Source organism: Pinus tabuliformis, chromosome 5_1 (genome assembly GCF_031772625.1).
Source record: "Pinus tabuliformis cultivar Carrire ecotype Pingquan chromosome 5_1, CPIR1, whole genome shotgun sequence".
Classification (NCBI taxonomy): Eukaryota; Viridiplantae; Streptophyta; class Pinopsida; order Pinales; family Pinaceae; genus Pinus; species Pinus tabuliformis.
Window position 1 is genome coordinate 419,182,194 of NC_142305.1, and position 16,317 is coordinate 419,198,510.

Sequence of the window (16,317 nt, forward strand, 5' to 3'; positions counted from 1 at the left end):
GTGCATAATAATGTTTAATATTTTTTAAATATGTTTTATTACTATGAATCTGTGTTCAAGTATATACATTTAAATATTTAAGTTGTGGAGTCATCCATCATAATTATGTTAAACAATTTTGTTACATATATTTATATGATGTATAATTTAGTTGTTGCATTATAAATTTTATTAATAAACATATAAAAATTTAATATTTACAATAATCTATATATAATCTTATAAACATATAAAAACTTAATATTTACAATAATATATATATAATCAATCAATGTTATGCATATCACATTTAATATATATATATATATATATAATATGTCAAGTAAAAATATCAAGCACATATATATGTAACTAAAATTAAAAATAAGAATATTTCTATATATGTGAAATTTATATAAATATAAATAGTATTGTTAAGAACCAACATAGATCCATCTCAACTCACTAACTACCAAGTGCAGAGAGGAATCAAACCCCTCAAAGTGTAAAGATTTCCTCAAGTTTTGCACTAAAAAAGATTTGTTTCTTAGAGATTTGAGATTTCCTCCGGTTTTGCACTAAAAAAAAATTTGTTTCTTAGAGATTTGATCCTTCGTGCTTGGTAGATCTGGACTTACATGGATCTGTGTTGGTATAAAATATTTATAGAGTTTAAGATACAACTTTAATGAAATTTATCAATTTATTATTAGGTGTCATAGATGTTGAAAATGGCAACAAGAAATGCTAAAAATAGAAGTGCTAAAAATAAAAGTTTGGGTACTAGTGTTGGATTGAGCAACAAAGAATGAAAAATGGAAGTGCTAAAAATAGAATTGCTATTTTTAACAGTTCAGGATGGATTCCTATTTTAGACAGTCCCTGGACTAAAAATTGGAAGTAAAATTCGAATTTGAACTTAACAACTATTTGAAAATAAATTAATTAATTCTCCATGAGTTAATTAGTTGGGAAATATCAAACATGAAGTCTATGTGAGGACATACAACAGTTTATCTATTAATTGAGGAATTTATCCATCAGTTAAAGAGATAATGATGAGTTCTAATTTGAGTGGTAATTAGTTGGCTCAGTTAACTGAGTCAAGTCCAGTGATAATTGATTTAAATAGTTTGTTTAAATTAAGTAAGTTCAATGAGTTAATGCATGCTAGCATATAACTGTTGTACTTCAGATAACTGAAAATTCTTTCATGAATAACTCATGCATGTCAGTTCAAACAGAGACCCAGTTGAGATCAAAGAAGGGGCAGTGTACTATCAGTAGGATGAATATTTTTCCTATAAAGGAAGTTCATCCATGATGAGGATTTATCTCCTTCAAGACTGCATAGTTAGATCAAAGGTTAGTGAGTGTGTGAAGAGGCCAATTCACACATGTGGCTTCAGTGGACCCCAAGAAAAATTGCGCAAAGAAATAGGAGGCTTGGAGGGCAGAGGAGAAGGTTGTGAGAGCCTTTGACTGTCTATGAGCAGCATTGTTTGATTGCAGAGAGATCAGGGGAGCTTGAGCACTTATTCTTTTTGTAATTTGAACAAGATTTCCACTTGTATGATAATACAGAGATTGGGGTTTTAGGCTGAGGTTTTCCCTGGGTTATTTCTTCTGTGTTATGTGTCATTGATTTCTCATTCTTAGTCATATGTGTTCTCTTGATCTTGCTCAATTCGATTAAGCTTCCGCAAAGTGTTGTAGAAGTAGATCTTGTATTGTGTTTTAATATATTGCATAATCTGTTGATCTACAGTAGGAATTTCTACAATAGACATTGAGAGATCATTATTGATTATAAGAGAAATGAGGAAAAATCCTTTGAATGGAGTTTGCGCAAAGTCCCAAATAATCAAGTTGAAACTCTTGCTTTATATCAAGTTATGATGATTGATAATGAAAGGTGATACAAGAGGCTAGTTGTTATTGGGACTCTAAACAAGTTTGTTCTTTTGTGATAATTGAGTTATTTCAGGGGTTAAAATCACCCTAGCTATTATTGATTAATTGCATCTCTGAACCTAGTTAGCTGCTATCCTTGAATTGGACAAAATTGAATTCCCGGATAACAATTGCCTCTTAGGAATGGGAGGAATTGGCAGCTTGTGGGCATCTAATGTCAATGGTGTTGATAGTGTTTTATGGAGCCCCCCTAACCCTCATCTTTGGAGAGTTGATGATGTTTAGCCTTAGTGTTGAGTTTCATTTGGTTGACATGGTTGGAGGAAAGATTCCTTTGGCTCATTATCTCTGGCTTATCTAGAATGCAAGTTTTAAACCTTTTTGGCGCAACATTGGTGGTGGTTCGAATTCTTAGTAAGAAAGCCTTACTTTATTTTTGGTTATGTTGGGAAGTTTGAGAGTGGTTTGGGACAATTTTGGATAATATTGAGGCTTTGGTTAGGAGGGATGCTAATGGACCACAGGCAAGTTGGTTGGTATTCATTGTGTGACATTGTGAATATGAATGCTCTTAGCTCAGAAGACAAAAAGTACACATTGTTGTTAATAAAACTACAAATTTCTTTGATTGATAAAAAGTAGACTCATAACCAACAAAGATGGTGAGGTTATTTCATTAATAGCAATTTTGTACCAACACAAACAACAAATTATAAATATTTACATTGAATCCACTGCTTTAAAACAAACAATTGCTTTTGTGGTCAACATTAACACCATGGTTTATTCTATGGCTTAGCTATCTATTGGGTATACGGACAAAAAAGACAAAACAATACAACAAAAACTTGAAAATGTGAAGATAAAGTTGGCAGACCACAACTTGACAAACAATGAAATGAAGTGAGAAGAAGCTCATGGATAACTGGGTTGTGCATAGTAATGTTTCATATTTTTTAAATATGTTTTATTACTATGAGTTGTAATCAAGTATATACATTTAAATATTTAAGTTGTGGAGTCATCCATAATAATTATGTTAAACAATTTTGTTACATATATTTATACGACGTATAATTGAACTGTTACATTTTTCTTTCTAGATTATACAAATCAACAAATACTTCTCATTTTGAAAATGGTACTGGAAGCCAATCTTTGAGACAATTATTAACAATAAAACTGAAAGACATTTAGAACAATAAACTTACTATAAGGCTGACATATCATTAATGAGGATTGACATATCATTAATGAGAATAAAAAGGAGATGGGAAAATAACACTCCATCAAAGTAAACCAATTGACCAAAAAACTCTACTGTAATATTTTTATTTTATAATATAAATATAACCATTTTCGTTTGAACTAAGTAGTTAATAGAAAAAAATAATAAAAAAAATATAAAGATATGAGATCCAACATGAAAATATCTTTCAATATAAATATAAATTTGTACAGTTCATGAACAATATAAATATAAATTTGTACAGTTCATGAACAAGGATAATTTACTATTGTAACATCATACAGTATCTGTGTCCCATCATAAATCATTATCTACACAATATACAAAACCGAGTTCAAATCCCAACTCAATTCTGTCAAATTAGAATATACAAAACCTAGTTCAAACCCCAACCCACTTCTCTGTAAAATATACAAAACCCTGCTAAATCCCAGCCTTCTCCTCTCACACAACATGCAACTTGCGGAGGTTTAAAACCCGGGCTGAGAGCATTTATCGGGAGCAAGTCGTTTGCTTCCACCTGTTTATTGAGGGCACACACCAAGCTTGCGACATCTTCCAATAAATTAATATCCTTGTATAATATAAGTCTTCTATATGTGATGGGACTCTGTATTGGGTTATACACAATCCACTATACCCAAAAAATATTCTAGACAGGGGAACACGATCCTAATTTCGATACGGATGAATGATCCAGGTATAAATTACTGCGAATCATGTGTATGAGCTTCTTCAGAGCAGCAGTCCAAAGAAAAAGTCATCCTCAAGTCCCAAGTTCAGTAACCCCACTCCTAAACAAGCGCCGGACAATAGTATATGCACGATCTTCACCATATGAAAGCAGAATCCTGGCCACATAAAGAAGGTAAACAGATAAATATGATCATACAAGCTGATCAGGGCCTCAACATACAAACGTGTAGAAAAGACATTAACCTTTTAGCTGTACATAATACTACAAAATTTTCGACCCTGAAAAGAAAGTCACACCATAAACTTTCTCAAGAATGACATTTCACAGAGGCAATCCCTATCTTGTGTCAGAGTTAGCAAAATATGAACAGAAAATTTGTACAAACCCTTCTACTTTACAACACTTCTAATGTTAGAAAAACCCACTTTTGTTTCAATTTCATTTCTAATTCTGAAAACATCTATGAGCATTTGAAATGATGCATTCTAAAGCTTCCTATGGAAGGAAATCCTATACTCATGAGTGAGGGATCTCTGGTCTTTAAGGTCAGCTTGGTCTGCAAGTCACCTGTTGTTTCTTTTGTTGCTGTCATTGATATTGTTGCTGTTTTAGCTTTTGTTTCCATTTCCATTGTTGCCGTTCTTTTCGGTATTGCTGCTGTTGCTGCCACTGCTATTGCTATTTCTTGTTTACATAGTTCCTTCATCTCATTTTCTTCCATGGGGGATTGTGAGATAGGTTTTGATAATGTTGGCATGGGTAATTGTTTGCAGTTCTGTTCATTTTGAGATGGATTTGAATCGTCTTCATTCTTATCGTTTATAGGCCCCCTGTACATAACTTCCTTTGTCAACGTCAGTTCTGTTTTCTCAACAGCAGGAGTAGATGAAATATCTTTGTTCGGTGTTTTATTGGGTGATGTTTGGAAAGCAATCACCCTTTTACAGCGTGGAATTGATGAACGCACTCGTCTGCTCTCGGGTGTATTGCACTCTGACAAGAACTGGTACTCGGCAATGGTGAACTCCTCAGAATATGCACCAATCACCTCATGTTCGGGCAATCCACTATCTTTAGGAGTATTACACTCTGAAAGGCATTGGGATTGATCAATAGTATACTGCTTATAATATTTTTCATTGGCCTTCTTGTCATTGCCCATGGGTGTCTTACCCTCAGAAGAGCATTGAGATTCAGAAATGGTACTCTGCTTGGAATAAATTCCAGTCCTAATCTTATTTTTGGAGATTCCACCAACCTTGGGTGAATTTCTCTCTGAAAAGCATAGGAATTCATCAATACCACACCTCTTAGAATAAATTCTATTCATTTTCTTTTTGTTGGGCAGTGAGGAATGCGTAAGAACACTGTCATTAGATACATAGCTTTCTGAACCACAAACTGATTGATCCATCTCGGGAAAAATCATAGTTTTGGCATTCCCTGATAAGGATTTTTTCCTTTCATTACTCAATTGCATTCTCTTTTTCGTTATGCCTGGAGTTTTGAATTCTGCATCCACTGACTTACCTCGGATGCGACTACAGGCTGTGGCATTCATATATCTGGGCAAGCCCACGGACCCTTGTGCTACATTCCCTAATTCAATATTGTATGTCATCTCTGTTTCTTGACTAGCTTGACTATCTACTGTTTCCTGGTACCCTAAGGATGGATCACTCTTTGCAAGATGTTTCTTCTTTTCTCTCAGAAGAAACTCAACGGTTTGAATATTGTTTCTTGCACTTTGGCAGTCATCTTCAAGGCATCTCATCTGCTGCATCAGTTCAACCATGTTTGCTTCTGTCTGAACTTTGACTTCCTGCATGGCACAATAAGAATAAGCATGGTACTCGTTCCCTCAAAAATTGGAATCAGTTCTATGATAAATTTCTATTACTAGGCATTCTATGACCACTAGACAAAGACAAAGAAAAGTGTTCATTGCATATATGTAGCACACCCAAGACAAGGAAGAGGGAAATAGACAAAGACAAAGAAGAGTGCGCATTGCATATATGTAACACACCCAAGACAAGAAAGAGAGAACTTGACAAATGGTTTTTATTCTAAAAGCAACATAAAGCTGTCTGCTGTATCACAAGTCCACTGATTGTACCTCACAAGAGTCAGATATAAACTAACACCACTCAAGAAAATATGCATGCAGCAATATCAAAGACAAGAAAGAGAGAAATAGACAAAGACCAGTGTGAATTGCATATATGTAGCATAACCAAAGGCCAAGACAAGGAAGAGAGAACTAGACAACTGGATTTTATTTTAAAAGCAACATAAATCTGGCTGCTGTATCACAGGTCCACTGATTGTACCTCACAAGAGTCATATATAAACTAACACCACTCAAGAAAATATGCATGAGGCACTGGTTGTATACAACGCTCTTCGGATAATAAACCTTTTCATAGAACATGCCTGTTAAATACCTAAATAGAATGAACACGAGGCTTCCTTCTTTTTTCCCTTTACAGGAGACCTAGACAAGGTTTGGGCATAAGGATTTACATAAGATAGTTCTCGTCCAAGGTGAACCCCCTTTGCTCTAGTTGCAAAACTCAAAGAACAAATCGTCTCACTTAAATCATCTGCCTTAGGACTAATATGGACAAGCATCAACGTTTTTGAGTCTTCTCCTGCATTTTTTCAAAAGAACGTGTTTTAGAATCTCAAATTAATGAAATAAGACACCATAAGTCCATGTGCAGAAGAACCAAGAAAACAAACCTTCACGGCATACAAAGAGAACAAATGGAAAAAAAAAAAGCGAATTGGTTACCTATTGAGTCTCTTAGGATTTGCGTAAGTTTGCTGTTCCTGCACATGTAAAACTTTATATAAGTAATCACTCTGTAAAATCAGACTGCAAAATGTATCAGATGTAGTGAACAGACATGAAACCAAGTACTCCTTTTGAGCTTGCAATCAGCAAATCAAGATTTTGTTTGTTTTTTTACACTATAAAGACCACTAGATTTTCTCGCCTCAGCAATGCAGAATACCATTACAATACAAAATTCTCGAGTATGAATGCAGATCTCCATAGGAATTTTATCCATGCATCCCTCCCAACACGAGTAAATATATTAAATTAAATTACTATTTCAAAATAGACAGAAAAGTGCTGATTAATATTAGGAAATATGAAATTACAATCCACAATCAAGGAAGCTTTCTGCAAGCTCCAAACCCTAAATCTGGTAGCACAAGCAAGCTACCAAACTCAACCCAACAATAATTCACAAAATTTATCACCACCTCCTCAGTTGGAGTATCCCTTACAATGGAATCCTTTTTAACCACTGAAAGAGGCACATAACAAACTGTGACTAACTAATTCTAATTCAATAATACATTTTTGTGTGCAAAAATGTGTGGGGCGGGTGGGTAGGTCTAAACTAGCCTAATCACTAACATTCCAAGTATTGTGGTTTTTAATACTGACTAAACTAAACAGTGCTGCCAGTAACTACAACATTTCCTTAATTTCAGTGAAATGCCTAATCACTTAACTGAACTAAACACTGCACTCTGACGGCAGTACTTTTAGCAAACTGTCCTTAATCTCAACAAAACTGGATTGTTACAGACAAAAAATAAATGAGTACACTCTATAAACCTCAAGGAATTATTATACATGTTGCCCTATTCCTCAAGTGCCAAAAAATTAGCTCTATTTTTCCATTTCATGGGCTCTTTGTAGCCTTTATATGTAGCATGCCTTCTTTTTACAGATCTCATAGGAAAGTATTGACCGAAAGGGATCCACATCTTAGAATATGAAAAATGTAGAATCCCGAGTCCCTGACCGATGTGACAAACATACTTTGGAAGCTTTGCATGAAACTAGTTGCACCAAGAGGTGCATTCTACAGCCCAAGTGGAGAGATGTGCAATGTCTGTGTGTAACACTTACGCTGTTGACCTTTTCTATATGGAAGGAAAACAAAAAATTTAATACTTTAATGTTCATTTATGGTATAATAATAATATATCGAGAGAGGAGAGTGTTTTAAACCAGCCTAGATGTGTCCTAACCACAGATCTAACAAACACCAAGAGAGATCAAAGACCTCCAGGTGGAAACCTTTCCTCAAGTATTTGCACTCTAAAAAAGTTTTGCACCTCAAGGGATTTTATCCATCTCAGCACTTGATAGATCCAAGGTAAAGATGCACCTAGGCTGGTTAAGGACTCAAGAGTATTTACCTATAAGGAATGTGAGCTTGCTTATTCTGTAATGCACTAATCACATCACCAAGAGCTGAGAGGGACAGGACTCAAGAGTATTTACCTATAAGGAATGTGAGCTTGCTTATTCTGTAATGCACTAATCACATCACCAAGAGCTGAGAGGGACATATTTATCGCCTTCCCTTCCTCCATAGTCTGACCTGTGGCCTGTGTCTTTTGCAAACGTTCACTTCCACCAAGATCTACCATCCAAAGCTTGCTGGTATCTCTGTATCTTTCTGGAGCACCCGAGCAACTGATAGCAATCCTGATTAAACTGCAGACAGCAGAAGAATTACCTAGATGAATGAATGCGACTAAATCCCATCTTTATTGCAGGTGCAGATGATAACAGCAATTAGCTCCACCCTTTACTTTGTGGGGGGACTTATCTTCTTTGGTCCACCCTTTTTCTAGCTATGCTTTAGGGTTACTAATTTAGATTTAGATTTAGGATTCATTTCCATTTTACTGTTAGATGCATTATGCACTCCCTTTGTAGCTGCTAGTGTATGTAGTAGTCTCCACTCCCATTGAGCCATTTTTGGTCATTCATGGACATTAATAGAACTTCAAATTCAATTTATAATTATATTCACTGTACCAATCCAGTATTGTCAGTCAAAAGAGGTGCCTACCAATGTGATCTACTAGATGACTCATTGGCATTGGTCCAAGCTGTAGATCGAGCTCTGCTACCTTTGCTATACAATTTTCTTGCTTGGCTGAAATTGGTCATGATCACTTCCCTTAGGTTCTCAATCTCAACTGTACCCTTTGCATCCATTTGGATAGAAAGACTGAATAGCAAGAAGAAAAACAGTCTGATTGCATTACAACTCCATACACATTTAACTTTTGAAGAAGGATACCATGCTGTGAGTATAAAATATCATTTTGGAAAAATGGTCTACTAACTTTGTTGATTGAGAGGTAAGTAAATCCCTCAAGTGTCCCATGTATAGTTCTAGCATGCTAAATGAGAATGTGAAGCTAACAGTCCTGTCCAGAGAGGCCTGATGAAATAGTTCTTGTATCATATGGGGAACAATCCCAGGACAATCTGGCGTGCCTTCCTGCAAAATTTGACAAGAATCAAATAGCTAATAGCCTAATTGTATCCACCAAGTGGTTAAGAAACAATACCATCATTATAGATGGCTCAATGAGAAGTCCAAAATAGAAAATACCAACCATAGTAAAAGTTTTGCCAGTCCCTGTCTGTCCATAGGCAAAAATGCATACATTGTGTCCATCCAAAGCTGATCTGATAATTGGCTCCACTTCTGTAAAGATTTCATCTGTAGAATCGCAAGACACATTTTTTTATATAATGTACTGCTTAGATATACTGATGACAAAAAAGTGAAGCTTCTGTTAAACAATAACCTACAGTCTAACTGCAAAATATAGTGTTTTTTGTGCACCTTGTGAAGCACCAGGAAGGAAAACCTTGTCAAAGTTGTATTCTTTAGTTTTCCCTCCAGCTAATTTTATGACCACTTTGTCTAGATCAGGAACTACAAGAGGCCCAGGTATTGCCTGCTTCTCACTAAAGAGGAAAGGCCTCACTCGACAAAAAACACGGATGTTTCCTGCATAATTCAAAATGTATGATTTCAAGCATGAAAATCATGGATCAACTTTGAAACCATCTATGGCATCAAGAGCATCTTGCTAAGTATATTAAGTTTCAAGCAATGACCATAAAAAAAAGGGGCAAGGTCAAACTGTTCCTTGAATCACTGAAAACACATCAATCTTATTATTGGAAATCAAGACTGCAATGATAACTAGAAAGCACTTTACTAATAGCCAAAAGGTTGTCAATTTACTCTTCTGATGAGACAGGCAGGTCAAAAAGTTACCTGCGTAATTTACAACCTGTCACTAAAGCAAAACCAAGGATTGAAGCTTGAAAAATGCAATGTCCATCAGAGGACTACACCGTTCAGTGAGAACTACTAAAAATGTATTAATTAATTAAGCAAGGTCAAATAGGTGGCTTCTACAGAAAAGACAAAAAATATTTGCAATTAGTTTACTAATTTCTCCTAATGCTGATCCTTGCAATGTTTGAAGAATGGCATGTTAATTAAAAAATTTACTGAGACAATGCAGGTTTATTGAGGATCATATCTCCATAAAAAATTCCATTTGCCTCTAGAGTCTTGGGAGATTTTTTTTTTTTTTGCAAGAACCCTTCAATCCAAGAGTGTCAGTGATGATCAAGTTTAAGGGTATCTTGCTTTTGAGAGGCCATTACCCATCATAAAAGGGGGTTGAATGTTTTTTCCACCAAAACATTTGACAGACAATAAAATTGCTAGGCCAAAAAAGAGCATTGCCTGTCAAACATTTGTGGAGTTCTCTTGTTTAATTCTCACAACATTGTAATAAATTGTTGTCAAACTTTCATGTTGCTAGCTAGTTTCACAACAGAGAACTCTTGACCCCTGAAATTACAAAGTGTCAAAGTTTGATCCACTGGCTCCAGTTACCTTTCAGATCTAGCAGTTTGTTTAGGGTCTCTCTCCGCTCTGCATTCAATTGTCTGACACAGACCTGGAGTGCAGCTAGCTCATCTGAAACGGAGACAATACCCATTTTCAACAATAATCTTCTTGGAAATATTCATCCATAAAGTCTAGCGAAATAAAAAATCTAGGTTGTCATGTATGATGCAAAACAATTAAAAGCTACCTTCCAGCTTTGAAATGGAAGCTTTTAAATCAGTTTTTTCTTCCTCGGACAGCTTGGCATCTCTGAAACGTGCCAGGCTGCCATCAGAATCACAAGATTCATTAGCCAAAGATAAATCCTCTACTATCAGGCGCACTGATTCAGCCCATGTGAAGGTAAAGTCTGTTTTGGACCCCAAAAGAGATTGTATTGATTTCCCCAAGTTCTGAAGTGATTTTGACATATATTTTCCCTCGAAGGGTTCATCATCTGGCGGAAGAAACATCTTTGCAGTCATATTGGGTTTGACTGGAACCAATACACAAGAAGGCCTCCTAGGCCTCTCTCCTGGAGAAGATACCCAAAAGCCACTGTCAGTTATGAAAAACGTCATTGGGCCACTTTAGTCCAGACTTTCAATCACTATTAGAACCACCAGCATTAAAGAATTTCATTTTTCAAGAAAGAAAATACCTGCAAAACATACCACGCCCTTACAATGTAGAAGTAGACCACAGAAACAGAAAAGGTACAATGTTTATCCTATTGGGGTATATGACAGAGTTTGGGTATCCTTGTGATGAACAAGGCCAGTAACCTTCCATCAATTATCACCATAAGGTAATTTAGGGATATAAGGGTGGGCATGGGGTTTGATTGAACACAGATTTCCAACGTTCTTGTTACATTATAGACACAATGTAAATTGGTTTTTATCACGAGATCATTGAATGGTAAATATTGATTTGTATTCTGAGGGATCGCAGAAGTTCCAAGTGTTCTTCTTGGAACTATTGATATGAAGCAGAAACACAGGAATGCAACAATGGCATAGAGAGGAATGCCCCTGCAAATGTGGAACAGTAGCAAAGTAGAGGACCAACAAGATGCCCTAATAATCTACACGAATTTCAGGAGGAACAACAACACACTTCAATAATTTACGAATATTTTAGAAGGAAAAGTATATTGTACCAAAGGCAGAGAGAACAGCCTGATAAGGAGACTAGAAAGAATGTTAAACAGAAACAAGTTTGTAAACGCTACAAATAAACCAATTTGAGACTAGTAATGTTTTTTTACAGAAACCACCCAATTTTTGGCTGGAGCGGGATGGAAACTCCAAGGACGTGTCACTTCATGGATTCTCTGGTAGAAACAATATAGGAATATGCTGAGAATCAAACCTGGGCTAGTTGCGGTCGACTCCCACCAGCCTACCGGTAAGCCACAGTTCAACAAACAAAATAGCAGTCCTCAAGGAGAATATGGGATGGGCTCAGGTCCATAATATATGCATGTAGGTGTGTGGTGCCACCATGGTTATTCAAGGTGCCAGAATGACCAGTGGGAATGGAAGCTGGTCAAAGCATCAGGTGAAGTCCCTTGACCAAAGGCCGTGAAACTCCTTCCCCGCCACTAATCCTAAACAAATTGGGCCGAGAGAAGACAAAACTGAATCCCATTGTTATTGCGTTTTCCATGCATTTAATTGATATCACTGTAAATTTCAATATCTATCTTGACAGGAATTTAACTGTACAGCACAACACTGGTGATAGAAGATCTAACCTGCGGGGATGAACAAACCATGTGTACACATAAGCTACACTTCCCACTTGAACTCCATCTGTACCACACATGATTCCATGCATACAATGCACAGGGCCATTTAAAAGACCCTTGAAACCTCTAATTATGTGCCCAATTTTGACATCGTCAGCTCTTTGAAAAGTTTACTCTCTACCCAGCTCTGGAGATTGCGTGATATTAGAGGCATTATCCAGAGGAGGGACTCAGGAGGTATTGTAAAAATCAAAATGTGGGCTGGTAGCAGCAAAGCAGACTTTACCTACCATTGACAGGATTGACGTTGGACAAGCCAACGATGAATACGTCGTCCCTCTCTGCGTTGTTTACTTATGAAAGTGTGTATATATGTTTGTGTGTGCGTATATACAAATGTGGGTGTGGGTGTATATCTCTGTAGGGTACATTGTGGCTTGTGCTTGAGTATATCGCGGCCGGGTGTGTGTGTGGTTGTGAGCGATGGGAGGAGGATACCTTTCATGAACCCCACTGAAGAAATCCCACATGAGAAGTTGGCATCCTTCATAGTTGTGCCGGGCAGACAAGAGGTCCATCTCCATCGCTGCTTCTGCTTCTGTTGCTGTCGCCATGCTCACCTCGTAATTCAATTATTGCAGCATAATATTTCTGCCTTTGTCCACAGTCAAAGACCTCAATCAGTCTATTCTATGACTTCTCGTCGTCATTATCAGACACTCACAAGGGCTTTTTCTATGACCTACAAAATTCATCCCATCTGCAATTTCAGAAAATTTTGCACCATCAAAACCAAAATGGGATGATGTTATGATGGGCACTCCATAAACCTGCAACATGAAAATTTATATTCTATGTCTCCCAAAAAAGGCATGGCGGTCTTGGGGGACCAACTACTGGTCTGCTACAACAACTAAACCAATGCAGCAAACTGCAAATCAAATCTTCTTGCAGGTTAAGAAACGTAAAGATCTAGCTGTGATAGAAAATGAGTCTGTTTAGACCGCAAACCTGACACAATTCTACGCTAATTTTAGTGAGATTTTACACTGGCACCTGCCAACAGATCCTCGGGCTAAATAGGAGTTAAGTCTGTTTTCATATATGAGATTCAATCGGATCGGGTTGCCGGACTGGAGGGTAACTTTTTCCGGGACCCTCCATGGAGTCTTCCCTTGAAATTTACGCTATCTAGCTGCCTGTGCAGGGTATGGGTGGTCGGACATTGGGACCCATTTGGAGTCAGGCTTTGCTAAGTTTTCTTGGGACCCATTTCGAGTCAGGCTTTGCTCAGTTTTCTTGGTTTCGTACGATAGGTAATGGAGAGATTGATGTTAGGAAATAAGCCTGAGTTGAGGTGAATGTGAGCGATTAAGGGTGGAATGTTTTTATATGTGGGATTATTGACCTGACACAAAGGATTAGTGCAACTGTGGAATGACTGAGAATAAAGAATGTAGTTCAAGTCACTGGTTAGGTTTTCGGTAGTTAAGATCTTGGTAAAAGGTTGTGTGTGAAGTGAAGATTTCTCTCAGTCCACTACGTTTTGAGGACGAATGGAAGGTTCTTCAAAATGTCTCACCAAGAAGGTGAACAGTAGACACTTTAGTGTTTTAATCGATGATGTATTATAATGATAATTTTGTTGTGTGAAATTTATTATAATTTAGTTGTGAATGTTGGTTGATTTGTTTTAATCGATGATGTATTATAATGATAATTTTGTTGTGTGAAATTTATTATAATTTAGTTGTGAATGTAGGTTGATTTAAGTTGATTTATTACTGGAAAATCATACTACCTAGAATTATCTCAATCGTGGTTTGTGGTCTATAAGGGGCAGGCTTTCACTCTTATTATATATTTCTGAGTTTTGGGTCATTAACTTATTGATCCGTGGTACGTAAGAGACAGACTTTCACCCTTACTATATATTTATGGGTTTTGGATCTCATTAAAGAGCAGGCTTTCACTCTTACTATATACTTCTGGATTTAGGTCATTAACTTGTTGATCCGCGGTACATAAAAGACATGCTTTTACTCCTACTATATACCTCTGGATTTTGAATCATTAACTTATTTCCCATAATTAACTGATTTCCTTACATAAAAAAATACTACTAGATATAGTGGTATATATTATTGAATTTTATATTGCATAGTGTATGTTTCTCACCGATAAAAATACACTGTCCAATGTAAAAATAAAAGTACTATAAAATATTTGAACAAGAGAATCTCTCAGATATATAATCTATATAATGGAATGGGATTAGGATGGTTAACCGAGCATTTTAGTTGCCACCGATGTGAAAATTGAAATCTAAATTAGGTGTAACAGATAGGCAATTTCTTTCAGGCTCTTATTAATACGTAATGCTCATGAGTTTGAAAAATAAATTAAGTTACAAGTGAAATATGTCTTTGTGCGGTAATGTTCGCCTGATTTCGTGGAAATATATCAAATTAAAAGTGAAATGTAAGTCTGTGTGCTGATTTTGAAAACTTGAAATCGAAATATATTTCCATGCTTATAAAGTACTCATGTTTTGAATATAATCACTTGATTTAATTAATGTAACACAATTAAATTTATCTGAATCTTAATTAATGTAACACAATTAAATTTATCTGAATCTTAGAGAGTCAAGATATAACAACCATCTTTCTAACCTCTAGTTCCATGCACGTTATATGTAAAATCATATATATATGATGTGATATAAATAGCGTAACTTCACGACATTTCATGTTTCCATAAATGGAAATTGTAATAAAAATAATGTTTAAATGTTAATGTTAGGAAATTTGTAATATTTCTTTCCTATAAAAATAATTATTTTTTATTTTTCATTATTTAAATTAAAGTCAAAGTTTTGTTGGATTAATATTAATTAATGTATTATTTAAATTAAAGTAAAAGTTTTGTTGGATTAATATTAATCAATGTATTATGAGCATATTTGTGAGCTTATTCAAGATGACTTTATATCTAAGTTTAATTTCCAAGCGACTTATTTTTTATCACTTAAAGTTAAAGTTTTATTCAATATTGATTATGAAATATGATTATAAGTTTATTCAAGATGATTTTGTATTTAGGGTTAATTTTCAAGTGCATTAACCTTGGTGGCAAGATTGGAAACAAGGAAAAAAAACTTTAATATGTATGAGTTTGCTTCATTCCAAACATATCTTTAAGGGTCAACTCAATAAATATTAAGGATAGATGGAATATCTCCAATAGCTTTTAGACTCCTAGGTTGGGACCCCTTCAATATCAGTAGGGAGCCACTTAGCCACTCTCAACCCCCATTAATAGGTTTGCAAAAAGGTGTGAAGTGAACCTAGTAGTTCACTTCATGAGAACATCATGAATACATAAAGTAATCTATATTAAATAATATTTTTTTATTAGAAGAATATGTATCCAAGTCTATATTAAACATATCTAAATACACATGTTAGGTGATAAATCATATTTTGAGCAAAGGACATAACTTATTATTATTACACAATAAATAATACATAATAATGGTGTTACATGTCATTTTATCACTATTAGGCAAATGACCCCAAATTTGGATCCCTCACTATCTAAAGAACCCTTCTCAGTAATCCCCTACAAAGTTGAAAGAAAAACCATTCTGAACATCCCAAAAACCCAAAAATCCTGGATTGCATTGCTTAAAAACCCTAAGTTTAACCAGTGTTGCACCTTTCCTAGACACAAACTGCGACACTGCAGGTTAAGTCATTGACACCTACACAAAGTGACGTATTGCTCTCCATTACAAAGTGTGACACCCTTTCAACATGGGTAAAAATAAAAAAGTAAAGTATAGAACCTTGTTGAGGAATCTTCCCTCAACCAACTAGACCTCGAGCTCCTACCTCTTTGGACCTCATCCCAGGAATGATGGATCTCATCCCCCTTATCATGGAATCAATCCCCTCTAATTGTGGATCTCATCCCT

General features: G+C 35.7%; 1 protein-coding gene across 1 annotated transcript; it reads right to left on the reverse strand.

Moving 5' to 3' along the window:
* Positions 1-3,297: 3,297 nt before the first annotated feature.
* Positions 3,298-13,472, reverse strand: LOC149165266 (kinesin-like protein KIN-14U). The gene is made up of 13 exons (XM_089429766.1): positions 13,350-13,472; positions 12,837-13,098; positions 10,794-11,120; positions 10,592-10,675; positions 9,518-9,685; positions 9,285-9,391; positions 9,009-9,166; positions 8,729-8,890; positions 8,152-8,367; positions 6,637-6,674; positions 6,366-6,493; positions 4,407-5,661; positions 3,298-3,993 (listed from the first exon to the last, which is right to left on the reverse strand). Exons 2-13 carry the CDS (start codon positions 12,886-12,888, stop codon positions 3,878-3,880), a joined length of 2,811 nt encoding a protein of 936 aa, XP_089285892.1. The 5' UTR covers positions 12,889-13,098; positions 13,350-13,472; the 3' UTR covers positions 3,298-3,877.
* Between the last annotated feature and the right edge of the window lie 2,845 nt (positions 13,473-16,317).

Excerpts from the sequence above, each read along its gene's own strand:
- LOC149165266 (XM_089429766.1), bottom strand. The coding sequence starts at position 12,888 with ATGAAGGATGCCAACTTCTCATGTGGGATTTCTTCAGTGGGGTTCATG. Across the intron at positions 8,368-8,728 it reads TCATCTAGTAGATCACATTG|TTTAATCAGGATTGCTATCA; the intron begins GTAGGCACCTCT and ends TGCTGTCTGCAG. Across the intron at positions 6,494-6,636 it reads AATCCTAAGAGACTCAATAG|GAGAAGACTCAAAAACGTTG; the intron begins GTAACCAATTCG and ends GAAAAAATGCAG.